This window comes from Glycine max, chromosome 20 (genome assembly GCF_000004515.6).
Source record: "Glycine max cultivar Williams 82 chromosome 20, Glycine_max_v4.0, whole genome shotgun sequence".
NCBI classification, from domain to species: Eukaryota; Viridiplantae; Streptophyta; class Magnoliopsida; order Fabales; family Fabaceae; genus Glycine; species Glycine max.
Genome location: NC_038256.2, coordinates 37,758,740 through 37,777,855, shown reverse-complemented (window position 1 = coordinate 37,777,855; position 19,116 = coordinate 37,758,740). Strand labels below are relative to the sequence as shown.

At 31.3% G+C, this 19,116-nt stretch overlaps 2 protein-coding genes across 2 annotated transcripts; one reads left to right on the top strand and one right to left on the bottom strand.

The window, feature by feature from the left end:
• Window positions 1-692: 692 nt before the first annotated feature.
• CRK73 (cysteine-rich receptor-like protein kinase) lies at window positions 693-4,441 on the bottom strand. The gene is made up of 7 exons (XM_006605953.4): window positions 3,590-4,441; window positions 2,987-3,106; window positions 2,502-2,644; window positions 2,110-2,320; window positions 1,748-1,985; window positions 1,516-1,666; window positions 693-1,371 (listed from the first exon to the last, which is right to left on the bottom strand). The coding sequence occupies exons 1-7, from the start codon at window positions 4,380-4,382 to the stop codon at window positions 1,024-1,026; spliced, it is 2,004 nt and encodes a 667-aa protein (XP_006606016.1). The 5' UTR covers window positions 4,383-4,441; the 3' UTR covers window positions 693-1,023.
• An 8,479-nt stretch (window positions 4,442-12,920) lies between these two features.
• On the top strand, window positions 12,921-16,400 carry CRK72 (cysteine-rich receptor-like protein kinase). Its single transcript, XM_006605951.4, has 7 exons — window positions 12,921-13,831; window positions 14,115-14,228; window positions 14,590-14,726; window positions 14,831-15,041; window positions 15,152-15,389; window positions 15,669-15,819; window positions 15,947-16,400. The coding sequence occupies exons 1-7, from the start codon at window positions 12,931-12,933 to the stop codon at window positions 16,259-16,261; spliced, it is 2,067 nt and encodes a 688-aa protein (XP_006606014.2). The 5' UTR covers window positions 12,921-12,930; the 3' UTR covers window positions 16,262-16,400.
• The last annotated feature ends 2,716 nt before the right edge of the window (window positions 16,401-19,116 follow it).

Below are 19,116 nucleotides of genomic sequence, written 5' to 3'. Positions count from 1 at the left end.
TAAAATGATTTTATTTTAAGCATAAAAGAATTAATGTGAGTAAAATGTTCACATTCATGTTAATCACCTAATTAAAATTTTATCATATAAAAGTATCAAAATATCTTTGCCCAAAACAATGTCATCCAATTTTTTTTTCCCAAAAGGAAACAAGTCAAGTAACAGAGTAACATAAAATAACATATTTAGAATATTATGTAAATAATCCAGAGAAACTCATGTTGCTATCAGAATATTGTGTTCCAAAGTCTTCTGTTGGGTGAGTTAATAAATGTAAGGTGAAGTCCCACATCGGATAGAAGTGGAAAGGTTGAACACCATATAAGTGATGATAATACCCATAAATTTAAGTCTTAAGGTTTTGGGTCAGAGTGTGGTGTGAGACTTCCTTATGTGGTGGCTTGTAGTCCATGGAAAGGTCCCTCGAATCTCCCTAACATATTGAATCAACATTTGCATCATAATCCCCAAAGTATTTATTTTTCTTGCTTTTATTTATTTTAAATAATTAGTTTAATTTTGTTAATTTATTTTACAGTCTTTTCCACAACTCTTTAAATTAATTATTAATAGTTAAAAAATTAAAAATACACCAATATAAATACAAATAAAGTCTAGATGAACTTGACACTCATATTTTTATTTTACTTTATTACTTATTATAGTTTGATACACTGTCAATAAGTTATGAGTTAAATAATACCCTATTTAAAATCTTTATGTACCAAAAAAATAAACTCAAAAGTACATCTCATAAAAATTTAATGTGAATTGTGGAAATAACATTACTTTATTATATATAACACCAGGGGATAAAAATCTGTAATTAAAAACAAAGTCTACCTAAGGAGCTCCTCAGAAAGAAAAAAAACAAAAAAGATAGGGCATCCACCAAGACATGGCACCAACAATCTAGGCCAGTTCCAAGAGACTACTATCGTTTTTTACTTCACGAATTGATATTGTTTTTTTTTTAATGAAACATGCAAATGACTACCACTCATCTCATTGTCTCACCAAAATCTAGCGAGGATATAGCTCAGTAATTGAAGCCTCGTTTACCGAATTTTGAGCTGATTGATTTGCTGATTCAATTGTTTGCCTTGAATTATGCTCTGATGAGGACTGCATGTCTGGAAGGCTTCTAGTTCTACCATCCCCAACAAATGCTGGTTCTGAAGGCACCGGTAGAGTTAGAGAATAGCTATTAAGCATGAGTGCAACAGAAGCCATGGTTGGTCTGGCAGCCACATTTTCTTGAACACATAATAACCCAATGTGGATACATCTCATTATTTCATTTCGCAAACCGTCAGTTAATGTGGGATCTACAATGTTGGTAGTTGTTCCATCCCTCCAGTTTCGCCATGCCTGCACAAATTTGTTCAATTGCAGATGTTAGTTACTTCACAGATTTCATCTGCATAGTAATGTGAAGGAAGAAATGGCTTTCTAATCCTATTATTCTAATGATAAGGAAAAGAAAGATAACATGACAAGAAAAGAAAGACTTACAAAGCACAATAGATCCTCCACATTCTCCCCACGTCGAACACCACTGTTTTTATGGCCACTTATTATCTCAAGAACCAGTACACCAAAACTAAAAACATCTGATTTTGCTGAAAATTGACCATATATTGCATACTCAGGTGCCATATATCCACTGCATGCAAATCACAGGCAAGTTTAATTAATCATAAATTTAATTAATCATAAATAAGTAATAGTATGTTCTCATACTTACTAGGTCCCAACAATTCTACTTGTATTTTCCTGAGTCTGATCCATGTGAACCAATCTTGCCATCCCAAAATCAGATATCTTAGGATGCATCTCTTCATCCAAGAGAATGTTGCTTGCTTTGAGGTCACGATGTATAATACGCAGTCTAGAATCTTCATGGAGGTAGAGAAGACCTCGAGCAATACCTCCAATGATTTTGTAACGCCTTTGCCAATCCAATTGTGCTTTCTTTATTGGATCTATATATACATGCATGATACACAACGCCAAATGAGTTTTAAAGCAATTTTAATTAGTGGTCAGTATGTCTTCAACCACAATTAAGGTAAGAGTTAGAGTAATTATGCAGATATTCGAGCTTACCAAATATGAAGTAATCAAGGCTTTTATTAGGAACAAATTCATAGACAAGAAGTCTTTCTGTTCCTTCCAGACAGAACCCAAGTAGCCTAACTAAATTTCTGTGTTGAAGCTTGGCCACTAAAAGCACTTCATTCTTAAATTCCATATCTCCTTGCCCAGAATCCCTTGACAACCTTTTTACTGCAATCTCTTGTCCGTTGGAAAGCTGACCCTGAAAAAAATAAAAAAAATAAAAAAAATAAAATATATATATATATATATATATATATATATATATATATATATATATATATATATATATATATATATATATATCTGTCAAATATAGTATCTTAATACACCATGTTTTGATGAAGAGGTTAGATTTATCTGAATGAAAAGTGTCATCTTACTCTGTAAACAGCTCCAAACCCGCCTTGTCCAATTTTATTACAATCAGCAAATTCATTTGTAGCAACTCGTATAGTGTCAAAGTCGAATTGCAATGACTCAGCAAATGAAATTTCATCTTCATTATTATCTTCTCTTTTTTCACCTTCATAGGGACCCGGGTGAAATTTGTTAGTCATTTAGATGCGAGCAATAAAAGATAATATTGAGAGATATATTGACATAATTTCGCAATAAAAATAGCAGAAGAAAGAGGCTAAATTGGTTTCCCTGTATCTTATTCTTTGCTAGAAGTGATTGAGTAAAGCATGCTTTGAACTTTTGAAACATTTATTTATTATTGTCTGCAAAATAAATTGTATCTCGTTAAAAGAGTTCAGTTATGATTTATGTTACACTACCGACCCTTTAAATTATAAGACTATTTTTTCTAAAATTATTTTTATAAAAAGTGATAATATATCCATGTTTAGAACTTTAGACTTACTTTCATTTTGTTTTCTTGACTTCCTCGCTCTTAGATAGATGCAAAAAAGAATGAGCACCAAAACAACACTAGCAACTGGAACTACTATGGCAATGATAATTCGTGATGTGTTGCCCTTCCCTGCACAAATCAGAATTCTAAGTCCACAGATTAAGATTAATAAGGTTTAACTATTCACTTTCTCTCTATAGTTGTCTCCATTTTAAATTCCAGTCTTTATATAAAAACTAATCTTCTGGCCAAAACCTAACTTTGTTCTCATCTTCGGGCTAAAACTTAAAAATGGAAACAACTATAGAGATCAAAGTGAAGTACTTTAACCTTGAAATTTTTCCAACAGTTAAATAAATGGGTTTGTTTGAATAAACTAGTCTGTAAGCATTTATAGAAGATTTTTTTATAAAACGTAAAATAAATTAAAATGAAAGAGCCTCCATAAAAGCTAAGTTCACAAGCACCTTGCTTTCCTTTCAACAAATGAATAGGCAAAAGAACACTTGACAAAGAGGAAAACGTTCAAATAAAGTTAACTTTGGGGTTCTGTTGGGTGGCTCTATTGTAATTATTAAGGTGTAAGCAGTTTGAGAAAAAGGTGACAAATACCTTGTGAAGAAGAAGTGTTGTTGGTCATAGTTGGTGATGCATCTGGGTCTAATTTCAATGTTGGTCCATAGTAGGAGTAGGGGTCGAATCTAATTCTACAACTGGGTTTTAAAACGTTGCCACCAGCCTTGCCATTAAAATAATTTGGGATATCTGAAATAGCTTCACCCAAGCACGTAGTGCAATCTTCGGATGACAAATCAGGCGTGCACTGTGTATAACCGTATGTGGTTTGAAAATCTGGAGCAGGTTTGCTGCCTGTAGCATACTTACGACGAGAGTCACCTGATGCTGCCGTGCTTGATAAATTCCTCATCAAGCTCTCCAGCACATCATTGAATTCATCCACTGAGCCCGTTACATTCTTCAGGTAAACGATTCGAGACGTAGGTTGATTTTCCATTCGGCCAAATATGGAGCGGTTAGAGTAGCGTAGCATGCACTCTCCTCTCCAATTAATTGCCTCTTTCTGGTTTGGACATTCATCTGCCAGAGAGACTCTGGACTCATTGAGGCATTTGAGGCACTGATCCGGGTTTTGATCGCCTCTGCAGAGCCCAATGGCGTATACTTTGTCTGGGTCTTGGCCATACGAGAAATTGTAGAAACCATAGTAGATATCTGTGTGGGAAGAGAAATTGGATAAGAGAGTGTTGAGATTGCTGTGGTAGGTGCTATTGATTGTGTAGTTGCCTTTGTCGTTATCACAGTTTGTCTGGGCGCTGGCCTGTGATATGATTATAATGGAGAGACAACAAAGAAAGGAAAGGAGTCTAAAAGAAACTGCAGCCATTGAAATTCAGAAGTGACACAATCCAAAGAGTGAAACTTCTTTACATATAAACATAATGAAGGAGCTTTCCTCTTCGGGGAAGGGTGTAGTATGATTGGCTGCAGAATGACGCGTTTGATTGACTACAAACTCTTCTACTATTCAAACGATAAGAAAGGTCATAGGAAAGTTTTCTCTACGCTTTTTTTCCCCCACCAAAATGGCTCATGGACAGCGTTCATGCCCATGCATACACGGAAAGAGAAAAATCATAAAATTCCTGATTCCCTCTCATTATAATTTTTTAAGCTTTTAAATATATTTTTAGTATTTTAAATTTAAATAATTATTTTTTTAATCCTTGAAAAAATATTTTTATTAGTCTCTCATGTTTTTTAAAAAATTACTTTTAGTCTCTTTTTATTATAACAATTTTTTAACAATCAATTTTTTTAATTTATTTTTTGAAAAGTTATTTCTGCTAATTTTAAAACATAAAAAATATTTGACTATGGTTTGGTGACTTATTTTTACATACCGAGGGTTTTAAAGAAAAAATAAAAATATGAATGCGGAATTATAACGATTTTTTACAGATGATTTTAAAGTGTCGTGAATTATTTTTAAATAAATTAAATTAAGAAAAACATTTTTTATGGTGAAAAATCTCTATGACACCATTAAAAGGGACTAATATTAATTTTTCAAAAATTTGAAGGACTAATAAATATTTATTTTCTTAAAGACTAAAAAAATTATTAAAATTTAAAAGATTTAAAATATATTTAAACCTTTTAAAAATAAAAAATTTCTAGTTATTTAAAATATTTCTCCTCGTGTTTATTATTAATTCAAATTCTTAAAAAGGCAAGAAAATGTAATAATGTAAAATTTTTGAAAATTCATCAATTTGATAATTAGTCTATAAACTTTCGGTAATGCTATACAATAAACACGAAACACTAATTCCACTTATGTGATTGGTTAACAATTAAATAGAAAAATAAAAGATAAGAGACGGATTTAAGGAAAATCAGGAAAGAAAAAATTATTTAAGCTTTCGTACTTTCGTGGATGGTATGTTTCGTGCATGGTATGTTTCTTATACGTATCATTATCATTATTCTTTTTTCTCCCTCTTTTAATTTATATGTGTAAACTTTATATTTTTTTCTCTTTTGTAAAAATACGCAATTTATAAACTATTAATTTATTTATTAATTTTTAATGTTAAATTTGAATATTTCTAAATGTTTGAAAGGATTTATTTTAATGTATTATATATTTTAATACATTGTTTTTTTCTTTATCATCTTATATTTTATTTTTAATTTTTTGATATATTATTATTTAAATTTGACGATGGGGATCACATTAAAGGTCAGATGGGTAAGTGGGCTGAGCTGGTGGCCCTAAGAAGGAATTGTCCATGCCAGCAATTTAAGACAAACGACAGAGGAAGGGGGTCGTTTCACGTTGAGTTATGACTTATGAGCCAAGCTTTTGGTGGGATCGAGTCAAATTACGCCTGTATTTGACAGGGTCTTCTAACGCATACAGCGACGAATTCAGATAACTTTATAAATTGATAAATACTAATTACAAAGCATAATGAAGAGATGTTATTGAAACTTCAAAGCATTTTCTCTCGTGTTAAAAAGAAAAATTCAAAGCATTTAGGACACACAAGGCAGTGCCAAACTCAATTTTACAGTTTGCATATATGTGAATGTGACCTCTTCAGTGAATTAAATGGTAAAAGTTTCGTTTCATACACGGTACGTGCCAAACAAAGTTAGCTTATAAATGTACCAACAACACAATTTTACTCAGCAAATTAATCACTTCAGTTCCCTCTCTGAAAGAAAGCAATAATCATGATTATTGCCTATTATTTCCTCAATGCAACTTTCCTTTGTTTGTTGTCTCCTTTTCATTATTACATAATTTATCGATATTTGTTAACTCATTGGTAAGTGTTAGAAATAATCTAAGTCACACATCGGTTAAAAAAAATCTCACATCAGAATATTTAAGTGAAGAGCAACTCTTATCCCTTGAGCTTGTTTTTAGGATTAAGTTAGACCCAAACTTACCTTCTAAGATGGTATTCTAGAATTACGCTTCAGCTAACTCTCACTTTGTGATTGTCTTATGTGTTAATCGGAGTGTCCAATTCTTTCAATTTTTCTTCATGATTTTTTCTTCCAAAACACTTGAAATCTTCTTCTTTTAACTTTTGCTAATAAAAAATAACAAAGATATTAATTTTTTATTATTTCATTAAAAACAACAATAAAGTAAAGACATTGTCATCATTCTTAATCAAATTTAACTATCAAATTAAGTCAAATTTCACAGTTATAAAACATCTTTGCTTGTTGTTACAAATTGTTGTGATTTCTTCCTATATTGCATCTTGCGCGCAATTGAATTTTGTACCACCCTTATTGCATCTTGCACCTCTTAGTTTTTTTAAAAACCCCAACCTATTTCTTTTATATATCTTTTTTCGATCTTTTGCTTCCCTTCTTCCTCTTCTTTCACCTGCAGTCATTGCTAGTCTAAACTCTCCCCTTTCCTGTTCTTTTTTTCTCCAACTCAACTCCTCTTCCTAGAATTGACATTCCGCAAGGGAATACATACTCTTACAAATGGATTAGATGTTCTATCAAGGGCTTATAGCATGCGCATGACCTATAAAAGGTCTTACTTGACTTGGTTCATATATTAAAAAATCAAATTTACACTTTGAAAAAAACTTATTTAAGTAAATAGGTCATACCTTAGATGTTAAAAAAGGTCTATTAAATTTTATAGGCTGAGATATTTATATGCATACGTAATATTTTATTATATATTTTTATACGATGAATACATAATTATATATATAATACATATACATAATATATATTAACATAATAGTATAAAATTATATAGAAAATTACTTCTTATATCTGGCTCTTGTACTTATTCGAAAATGTAAAATTACACGATTAGGTGTTTTGGAAGCTTAAAAGAAGTAAAAAAAAAAAAACAAACATTGAAGATGCAAGAAACAATTGTCAGTTATATAATACTAATAGGCCTGTTGGCCTTTTTATAAACCTTATCACGAAGTCAAGCTTTTAAACATAGTTTTTAAAATCAGACCACACCATCCAATTTAATTAGGAATTGATTAAGTGACTCGTCATCCGAGTACTCTAACAAATAAGATAATTTAAAAATTAGTGAAAACCAATCAAACTGACCCAAAATCAGTTATAACTAATGAAGAAACGGTGCAAAGAACCGATTTGAATCGGTATTTTCTAAAAAGAATTAAAAACTTCATTTTCTTTAAGTTTTTAAATTTAATATGAAATATTTAATTTATTTAACATAGTTGTATATGCAAGATGTAAAATGACAATCAATTAAATTGACAAATTTCTATACCAATTGATCCACACACTTGGTAGTTGAAGGTATGTATTCTAATCTAATTTATATTTAAAAATGTAGATGAGTGGATTTAATCATAGAAAAATGTTAAACATATATTTTATTTTTAGAGTCTATTTTGATCAGTATGGGACGAATTCAAATATATGATGAGAAAGGAAAAGAAAGAAATTGGAAAAAATGGGTTGGAACTTGGAAGCTAGAGAGATAAAAGAGAAGTCAATATATGATAATAATGTCTTTAAAAGAGAATTAAAATATAAATTATATGAATTAAAAAAATCACTTTTAAACTATAGGAACTAAAAATATAAGAATCATCAAATTATAAGGATCAAATGACTAATTTAACTTATATTTAAAAATGGAGATGAGTGGATTTAATCATAGAAAAATATTAAACATAGACTTCATTTTTAGAGTGTATTTTGATCATCGGTATGTGACGAATTCAAATATATGATGAGAAAGGAAAATAAAGAAATTGGAAAAAAATGGTTGGAACAAGTGAGATAAAAGAGAAGTCAATGTATGATAATAATATTGAATAAAGTAACAAATTAGTCTCTCACTTTTGGAGGCGTTGTCAATGTGGTCTCTGAGATTTAAAAAATGTCAAAATGATCATCGACTTTACATTCTGTTTGTCACGTTAGTCTGTATCGTTAATAGTCTCATGATACCGTTAGTAAATGTGTGATGTGACACATTAAGTGTCATCTAGACGTACACGTGGCAAGCGTAATTGAGAAATAAGTAATGTCACATAATAGGGACTAATATGACATAATTTTAAATGTTATATTGAAAAATGAAGAGTCAATTTTTGTATATAGTGTCAAATTGATCCCTAATAGTTTTCAATCTAATTGAAAACCTGATGAATTCTCTCTCACCATTTTCTTTCTCCTATGGTTGAAGGATAACTTCTCTTTATAGAATGTTAAGTCTCAACCTTAGACCAAAGTCTAGTATTGGTTCTATTCTACCTATTTCAGTTGCACCAATATCAATGTATTCATCAACCCACGAAAAGAAATTACATCGATCTGCATCTTGCTGCACAACACAAAATACTCATGTTCAATCTTGCACAAAAATTGAATACAAAAAATACCATTAACATTACTTACTTGTGGTAATGGACAAGTATAAAACAGTCTCCCATTATTTCTTACCGTCCTTGCTATTCGAATTGTAGCTCTTCTACGATAATAACAAAGATGGTTTGACGTAACATTCTCTCTTGTGCTTGAATTAGTAGACATGGTAGACCACAAAATAATAGAAGAAGAACTACAAAGATAGAGAAGGATGAATATGAGAAGAATAAGAATTGGATGAGAGTATGAGTAGGAAGAAAAATGAAATGAAAACGTGAATGTTAAAGTAGCGGTTCAGGTTTTAACATTTTGGGGAAAAAGATGATCACCTAAATTATATCATTTTATTCTCTTTAATGTCAATTTAGTTCCTCCTTATGTGGCAAGTAGAAGAAATTGATGTGGAAGTTTCACGTGTGCATCTAACTCGTACTTAACGTGTCAAATCACATATTTACTAATATTGTTAAGAGACTACTAACAACATAGAGATAGAGACTAACGTGACAAACAAAATATAAAATCAATAATCATTTTGACATTTTTTAAATCTTAAGACCAAATTAACAACGCCTCTAACAGAATATGCTTATTTCTAGATTGATTAGCAACTTATTTTAGAATATCCTAATCAGCCTGACTTGTACCCAATAATGCAATTGATTGTTTAATGTTTAATATTATTTTTTAGTTCATTATATTTTATTATTTTGTTTTAATATATTAAGTATAAAATGTTTTATTTTAATTTATTATGTTTTTAAAATATTTTGATTTGGTTTTTTTTTTTCTCGTTAAAATGTTTATATTTTGTTAATTTTTTAATTTTAAAATAATCCAATTAAAATAATCGCAGCCAAAAACCAAAAATTCAATTGATTGTTTAATTATAAATTTCAAAGTTTCATACCAGCACATCCTCCAGCGACGAATTTAGAGAAGTTTCTGAATTGAAAATTAGTTACAAAGTACAATGAGTACATGTTATTCAAACTTAAAAACATTTTCTCTCGATTTAAAAGGAAAAATTCAAAGCATTTATATTTAGGACACACGAGGCTCTACCAGTCCCAATTTTACAGTTTCCTTTCAGTTTCCGTATGTGGCCAGTCCTGCAAATTGAATGGTAAAAGTTTGCTTCAAACACGATGCCAGAGAAATTTTGGTTATAAATTGAAGTACCAACACCACATTTACGTACTCAGCAAATTAAAGTGCAATCACGTCAAATGGCTGTTGTTTCCTCTAGAAAGCATTCCTTTGTTTCTAACACCCTCAACACCCTTTTATCCACTCTCTCTTCCAACACAGAAATTAACTATATGGTCAAAACCAGTGCACTCCTAACTTGTCTCAGCAAGAGTACTGCAACCACTGCTTGGTTGGGAAAAATAGGTGGAAGAGTCATTAGACCCAGTTGTAGTATCAGATATGAAAACTACCGCTTCTATGGCATATGCACCAGCTCCGTCTCTGTCACTGTGATCGATGCCGTCCCACTACGTTAAATAAATTTGTCCCGAATGAGACAAATCGAGTTTGAGAAATACCACTTGTAAATGGAACTATGGAAGTCGTCGTATCCTATCCTATTTTTAGAATTTTGTTTTTTATTTTATTTTTCTTTTTTAATTTTTTGTGGAAATCGTCAACCAAATCACGACTTTCATATTATTTTTTTACGTCATCCTAAATAACAAAACGTAACAAATTAAGAAAAAGTATTATAAATATATTGAGGACTTTCATTATTCAAAGGACATAAATATCTACCACACAAGATGAATTGTAAAGGCAATCTAGCTTCCACTTTATTTGAGTTTGTAAACACAATCAGTTCAGTCTCCATCAGACACCATTCCAAAAAGTTGGCTTCTTAAACGAATGGACATAGCTTGTTCAATAGCTGCCGATCATATAAAAAAACAAAAGAATACTACTTATAAGGACGTGTTACTTTTCAATAATATATCACTCTTTCTCTTTAGATAACATCTTAAAATATATGCATTTCCATTTGCCATATTCCTCGAGTGTTCCAATTGAATGTTTCAAGGACGCCATCTATTAAAAGATACATATATATAAATATATGTTAGGTCGTGAATAAGTTGTAATAAAAATAATTTTTAAAATATAAAAATAAATTTGGATGGCAGTAAATGAGAGATATTCTCAAAACTTGTTTCAATTGGTGCAACCACGATTATTAAACTCTTGAGTTAACTATCTAACTCTTACAAGTTTATGAGTTCACTTGTGTTCTGCGTATTGACTCTTGAATAATTTTTTTTAGTAGACTCTGATTAAATCATATAAACTCTAAGTAAACTCGATAAACTCTTGAGTTTACCACCTAGTCAACGAGTTAGCAAGTTAAAAAAATTAGTCAAAATCTAAGTAATTTTTTTATTATTTTTTGTGTGTTTATCATTCAACATATCTTCATTTAGCGTGTTATTCATAAATACAAAATTCTCACCTCTAATGATGAAAATGATCTACCACTACTATAACCTCTACAAATTGTCTACTAGTGATGTATTATTACTAGACTTGGTTATTTAAATATTCTGAACTTTATGGTTTGCTGCTTTGCTTTATTATATTGTTGAAATATTTAATTAATATTTTATTTATAGATATTTTGTTATTATTTTTACATGAAGTAAACTCTTACAAGTCGAGTTTATGAAATTCTCACGAATTTGTGTAAACTGTTGAGTATGATGCAACTATAATACACATAAAATAAAATCACATACAAACAAAAATAAAATTATGGATGGCGTTTAACGGAGATTTTCTTTCCTTTCAATGCATTTAAATTGTCTTTGTTTAAGCTTTTTTTTTTCCCTTTCTTCTCAACATTAAAATTTAATTTATAATATTCTTCACTAATTTTTCCTTTTTTAATTATATGAGATTTATTACAATAGCTAAGTAATTTACAACCTAGTCATAAAATTCATAAAATTTATTACATTGATGAATTTTATTTACCTTCTAGTTGAAGTATGAATTAGTCAAGATATTTTTTTTAGTGAACAAAGAGGGTTAAGAAAAAAAAATTATATCACAAAATTTAATAATTTATATTAATAAAAGAAAACAAATACAAAATAAATACATATGTTTACATCATAGAAAACTATTCATTATCTGATTGAAAACTACTTCTCTTCTCTGTTTTAACTATGTATTCTGTGTTTGTCTTCCCTCTTCTGTCTTTACCAATTTATGTCCTATTCGGCTCTGCAAGCGCGGTTTCTTTCAAAGTTTTTTATTTTGTTTAGTGGCAATGCAAGTTTCATGAGATTATGATTGATTTATTTTAAGTTTAAATGGTAAAATATTCACGAGCGATGCAACTAGCTCTGATCGATGAGTTTAAAATGCATTTTTTTCCTACTGTTAAAATGCATTATTTGAACCAAAGAATCGTTAGTTGGAATAATATATTTTAAAATCTCTGTAGTGTAAAGATATAAGTTTTTGTTTGCTCAGCGGATGCATTACCTAAATCATTAAAAAAATTGCATAATAACATAAAATATTAAATAAATAAAAAATATATTATAGAATCATTCTTTTGTTAAATATTTTTTAGAAGAAAGTACCGTGTCCATTCAGTCTAAGACAAAAAGTTTTTTAGTTCAAAAAATACTCACAGAATATCTTATATTAATTATTAGTATTTATTATATTTATTTTATATGATTAAATTTATTGTAAATAAATATTTTAAATATATAAATTATATTACTATTAAAAAACTATGATAAATGAATATCTTTAATTATATAGATTGAATTTTAAATTTATAGTAAATAATTTAAATTGCAATATAATTAAGATTGTTTTTAATTACTAACAATTTTAAAAGAAAAACTTTCACTTTCAAAATTGTCTACACGTTACCAAAGATGTAATAATATAAAATGAGAACTACAAACAAATAGTATTAATATGATCTTAGGAAATTTGATTTATAAAGTGACAGCACCCTTGGGCCATTCATGATCGTACCTATAGCTTCCAATATTCTGATTATCGAGAGAACGATCAGGATGGCTGGCGTTTCTTCCATGCTTCTTTTCTTTCTATTTGTAATATTAATATCTCAAGCCAGTGGTGCCCTTGTAGGCGTAAGATGTGATTACAGCAAGGTCGGAAATTACACAGCAAATAGCATCTATAACACCAATCTGAACACCCTTTTATCCACTCTCTCTTCCAACACAGAAATTAATTACGGTTTCTACAACTTCTCTCATGGTCAAAGCCCAGACAGAGTCAACGCCATTGGGCTCTGCAGGGGAGATGTGGAGCCAGATGAGTGCCGCAGTTGCCTCAACTATGCCAGAAGCAATCTCACACAAGATTGTCCAAACCAGAAAGAAGCAATTATACAATATGACAATTGCATGTTGCGCTACTCCAACCGCAAAATATTTGGCAATCAGGAAGTTAAACCTGATTATTGTCTGGTGAACTTATCCAATATAAGGGACGGGGATGAGTCCAAGCAAGCGCTTGCGAACTTAATGAGGAAACTCCAAGGTGTAGCTGCATCGGGTGACTCTCGTCGTAAGTATGCTACGGATGATCTAACTACTGGAAATTTTGAAACCATATATGGTCTTGTGCAGTGCACCCCTGATTTGTCTGAGATACAATGCAATGACTGCTTGGATGGGGCTATCTCACTAATCCCAACTTGTTGTAATTTAACGTTCTGTGGTGAAGGTGTTAGACCCAGTTGTAATTCAGCGTACTGTGGTGGAGTTGTTAGACCCAGTTGTAATATTAAATTTGAAAAGTACCGCTTCTACAACCACACGACTATGTTGGACCCAGAGATACCACCATCATGGCCAGCACCACCTCCTTTCCCCGACACTTCCCCAGAACCAGAAGGTACTTCTCAATATACTTCATTGCCTATAGTGTAATAACTACAGTTGAGCTTCACAAACTGAAACCTCAACATGACTTTATGATCTACTTTGATCATTTTCCTCTTTGTGGAGTTTTGTTTTCCTTATTCATTCTATTCAGGTAAAATTATTGCCAGTGTATTAGAGGTGCTTATATATGTATGTTGTCTATTTTCTCTGTAATTAGTCATTAGACTTTTTGATATTTTATTATCCTTAATCATTGAAATGTTTAACCCAGCATAGGATTCTTGTTTTTGCAGAAAGTGGCAACACAATAGTAACTGTCATCTCCATAGTTGTGCCAACTGTTGTTGTCGTTTTGCTCATTTGTCTCTGCCTATATTTAAGGAGGAGGAAGGCTAGGAAAAATCTTGGTAGGCAAGTCCAACTATCAATTTACTGTGACCTTTTTATTTCCAACTTCTTCCTCCATGGTTTCAAAGAAATATAAATATAGAGAAAAATCTCTGTAGAAAAAGTATATATGATGCATCATAATTTAGAGTAATTCTTTCCTATAAGTAATAATTGAACTACATACAATCTATTAAACTGACAAAATATGAAATGTTTTTAATAATTCCTAGTACGAGTAAGTCATGGCCAGGAAGGTAAGAAATTGGGAGTAGTATACACTTTATGTTATGGTTTCAGGAAATTATACCTCCCAATATTCAATTTCAGTTATATCTTATTTGAAGTACTAAATAGTTTAAATTTGCTTCCTATGTGAAGTTAAAGAAGATGAAGTTGAGGATGAAATTAAAATTGCCGAGTCATTGCAATTTAACTTCAACACAATACAAGTTGCTACAGAAGACTTCTCTGATTCTAATAAACTTGGACAAGGTGGATTTGGAGCTGTTTACAGGGTAAGTAACTCTGTCCAATTTAGATACACATCATCAAAATTCAAAATATGCTATACCACCAGGTAGCAAAATATTTGCCATAGCTGACCGAGATCCATTTTCAGGGTAGGCTCTCTAATGGGCAGATGATTGCAGTTAAAAGGTTGTCAAGAGATTCTGGCCAAGGAGATACCGAATTTAAAAATGAGGTGCTTTTAGTGGCCAAGCTTCAGCACCGAAATTTAGTTAGGCTACTTGGTTTCTGCTTGGAAGGAAATGAAAGGCTTCTTGTCTATGAATATGTTCCTAATAAAAGCCTTGATTATTTCATATTTGGTACGTCTCTGAATCACTGCATAGTTAGACTGCTTCTCTATATTTCACTAGTGGTTCAAGACAAAGCCTAACTATTCACACAAAATTAAAACTGATGGATGTATATGCAGATCCAAACATGAAGGCACAATTGGATTGGGAAAGTCGTTACAAAATCATTCGAGGTATAACTCGAGGCCTTCTATACCTTCATGAAGACTCTCGAGTGCGTGTTATACATCGTGATCTCAAAGCAAGCAACATTCTCTTAGATGAAGAGATGAATCCGAAGATAGCAGATTTTGGCATGGCAAGACTGTTTTTGGTGGATCAAACTCATGCAAATACAACTAGAATTGTCGGAACCTGGTAAGTATTAAAATATGATATAGATTATTATTTTTTTTAAGAGTTTTATTTCAATCTCACATAAATTTCCACCAAATCATGTATTAGTAGATTATTCGAAGAGTTTGAGTCTTAACTCTTAAGTAATTGTTAGAATCGTTCCCCTTTATATGACTTAGTGATAGCATAAAACAACTTTTATAGTCACAGGAATTCAGAATTATAGCTTTGTCATTTGGCAGTAGCAAGTAGCAATTGAAACAGAACGAAACTAATAATTCTATCCATATTGACATGTAGTGGATATATGGCACCAGAATATGCAATGCATGGACAATTTTCAGTGAAATCAGATGTCTTCAGTTTTGGTGTACTAGTTCTTGAGATTTTAAGCGGCCAAAAAAACAGTGGCATTCATCATGGGGAGAATGTTGAGGATCTACTAAGTTTCGTAAGTCTTCCTTTTGTCACTAACTATTTTTTCTACTTTGTCAATTAAAAGTATGGATTAGACGATTACAAGCTCCAGAAAATTAACGTAAAAGTGGAATCCATGACCTAATAACAATGTTTTGCAGGCATGGAGAAGTTGGAAGGAGCAGACAGCTATAAATATTGTAGATCCATCATTAAACAACAATTCACGAAATGAAATGATGAGATGTATCCATATTGGTTTACTTTGTGTTCAAGAAAATTTAGCGGACAGACCAACCATGGCTACCATTATGCTCATGCTTAATAGCTATTCTCTAAGTCTCCCAATTCCCACCAAACCTGCATTTTATAAGAACAGTAGAAATAGAAGTCTTCCAGGATCAAGTGAATCGATGATTAAATCAGCTCAAGAATCAGAAAATGAGGCTTCAATAACTGAGCTATACGCTCGGTAGATTCTAGTTAGGGGGATGATATTCATTTATCATCTATGCTTCCGCTCTCTTAAACAAAATACAACTGTTGGAAGTTGGAACTCATGTAATTGGATCTTGCAATGTCTTGTTTAAATACACCACACGTCCTTTGTTTAAACTGAGATTGAAGCAAGCGATATGACCTTCATCTGGTCTTTAATATTGATGATCAAATCTGTATTCATGAATTGCCGTTGCATTTATTCTTCACATACGCATGATCGAAACTACGACACAAACAGTTTAAATTGAACCACTTCGATCTTTTCGTGCAAATTAATGTCTGAACAACTGAACCACACGTTGTTTAAAAAGTCTTAAAAAATAATAAAGTCAAATTAAACCATAAAAGGTCCGTTTAGTTTAGTTCGAATTTGATAAAAACTAAACCACCGCATCGCATGTTATTTTCATATTTTTAGTTCTCGGGTGATCAAGGAGCTGAAAACCTGTCTCCTCCTTTCTTCTTTCTCCTTGGTCTTTTGGAGTTCTTTTACAACCTGATTAATATAAACAAATTCATTTTCAATTTTTGTAACTTCACATCAGAGCAACCTAGACTGCCTGCATCATAACATGATTTTCCAATAGGGTGTGCCTGCAGATTACCATCTATCTCAGAGCTATATTTAATGTTGTTGGCCATCACCTCCCAACTCCCAAGTAGAAAGATTTGGGTTCAATAGTCTGATGCACAGAGCTGCACCGTGCATGCTTCTTCAACTGTGATGTGGTTAGCGGGGTACTAGGTGGTTGCTCTCCACTTCGGGCAAACGGATAATTTTTAAAGCTTCCAATGTCATTATTAAAGCATTCGCATCCTTCATTTAGCAATCATGCACCTTGTAATTCGTAGTGCATCATTGATGGATGGTCTGGGCTGAAAAACTAACAATTGTTCCCTCTCACCCAAGTTATGTACTTGAATAGCATTTAGTTTTTAGCAATCTTCACTTTAGCATGATAGAACTTTAACCAACTCTTCAGAAGTTTCTCGAAGCAGGCCAGCCAGAATATTCCATTGTCTTGCATCAATTTGATCCTAGATTCTATTGGGGAAAGATGACAACTAACAACATACCAAAAGCAAACTGGATCTCCTTTTTCCTCTGCAATTCAAAAAAAGTAGTTCCACAAATTTCTCAGGCAACACATAATAATTTTAGATAAATAATAAAACACATGAAATAGGAACCCCTGCCTCATTTCATTGCTATCCCTAGGCATGTCTATGATCTCCGTGTGTGGATTAAGGTAATAACCAAATTTTTTTACCTTATTCCTTGTTTGGATGAGTGTATTTAGAAATGAAGGAAATTAAGGAGAGAAAAATGGAGAGGAGAAAATAATTTTGGCTTTTTTAGTCTTTGTAAAAAAAATTATTTTATTTTTATCCTTATAGCATTTTAAATATCATCCTTTTCAATAAAAATAATTCGTAAGAACAAAAAGTAAAAAATATATTAAATTACAAATACTAAAAATATGTTTAAATCAATAGATTTCCATGATTTGAATGGGTGGAAATTAAGGGTGAGAGGAATTTAAATTGTAGGACTCATTACAAAAATAAGTCCCCCACTATAAGGCAGAGATGGAAGGAAAGAAGTGGCGTCTCAATTTTTTTTAGTTTTAAATATTTAAAAATAAAATTATTTTGAAAATAAAAAAATAATAATTTATATTGAGAAAAACTACTATAATAAAAAATTATATTTTTCAACTTAAATTTATTTTTTAATTAATGTAAGCAGTCTTTTTTTTTATAATATTTCTTTCTTTTCACTCATCCAAATAAGGAGAGAAGTTACTTTATTTCTTTCTTTCTTATTTCTATCTATCGAAATAACACATAATCTTTATTCTATTTCTTTTTTATATTCCGTTTTTTCTTTTCTTTCTCCTTTTGTGTAAGGTTTCTTTCTTTAATCTAAACAAAACATTAAGGTTAAAAAAACATTAAGGAGTAATTTAAAAAGAGAAAAAATAATATTATAAATATAGTATGAGGAGTGAGTACTTCAGTCTCAAATTATTCAAAGAGTATAAATATATCCTACCACACAAGTTGAATTAGAAACGCAGTCTAGTTTCCACTTTCTGTGTTTTAACAATAAGTTGTCTTCTAAAACAAATAGACATAGCTTGTGCAAGTAATGAATATATAGCTACCGGCCGCCCATGTCAAATGCAAATAAATCAGAGTGAGACTTTTATGGAAGTGTGACTTTGTTTTACAGTGTATAAATTTTAATCTCTTCAATGTTTCAATTGAATATTTCAAATACAGCCTCCAATCCCCTATGTCGTGTTGCTGTATTTCCCCAAGTGAATGTCTGGAAGCAAGATGACTAGTTCAGAACAATGGGGAAAAATTCGTCACACTCGTTTTGCAATCATCAATGCCAATGGTCAATGGAGCTTGGAGTATCTATATATGGGAGAAGTTCAAATGCTGTGAACAGTGATATCCGCAGAGCATAGTGTGCAAATGTTATCTGGATTCTGGAGTGATGTGCTTTTTAAGCTAGGATGGGGCTATCTCACAATTCCAAACTTGCTGTAATGGCAAGATAGGTAGTTGTAATATTAGATACGCCACCTTGTCCACCAATAACACTTCCTCATAAAAAGCTACTTGTCATTATACTTAATTTGCATACAGCGCAATAATTACAGATGAGCTGAGCCACACAAACTGAAACCTGAACATCACTACATGATCCACTTTCCGGGCCATTTTATCTTTAATTAGTTATCAGATTTTTTGATATTTCATTATCCCTAATCCTTGAAATGTTTTTACCCAGAAGAGGAATTTTGTTTTTGCAGAA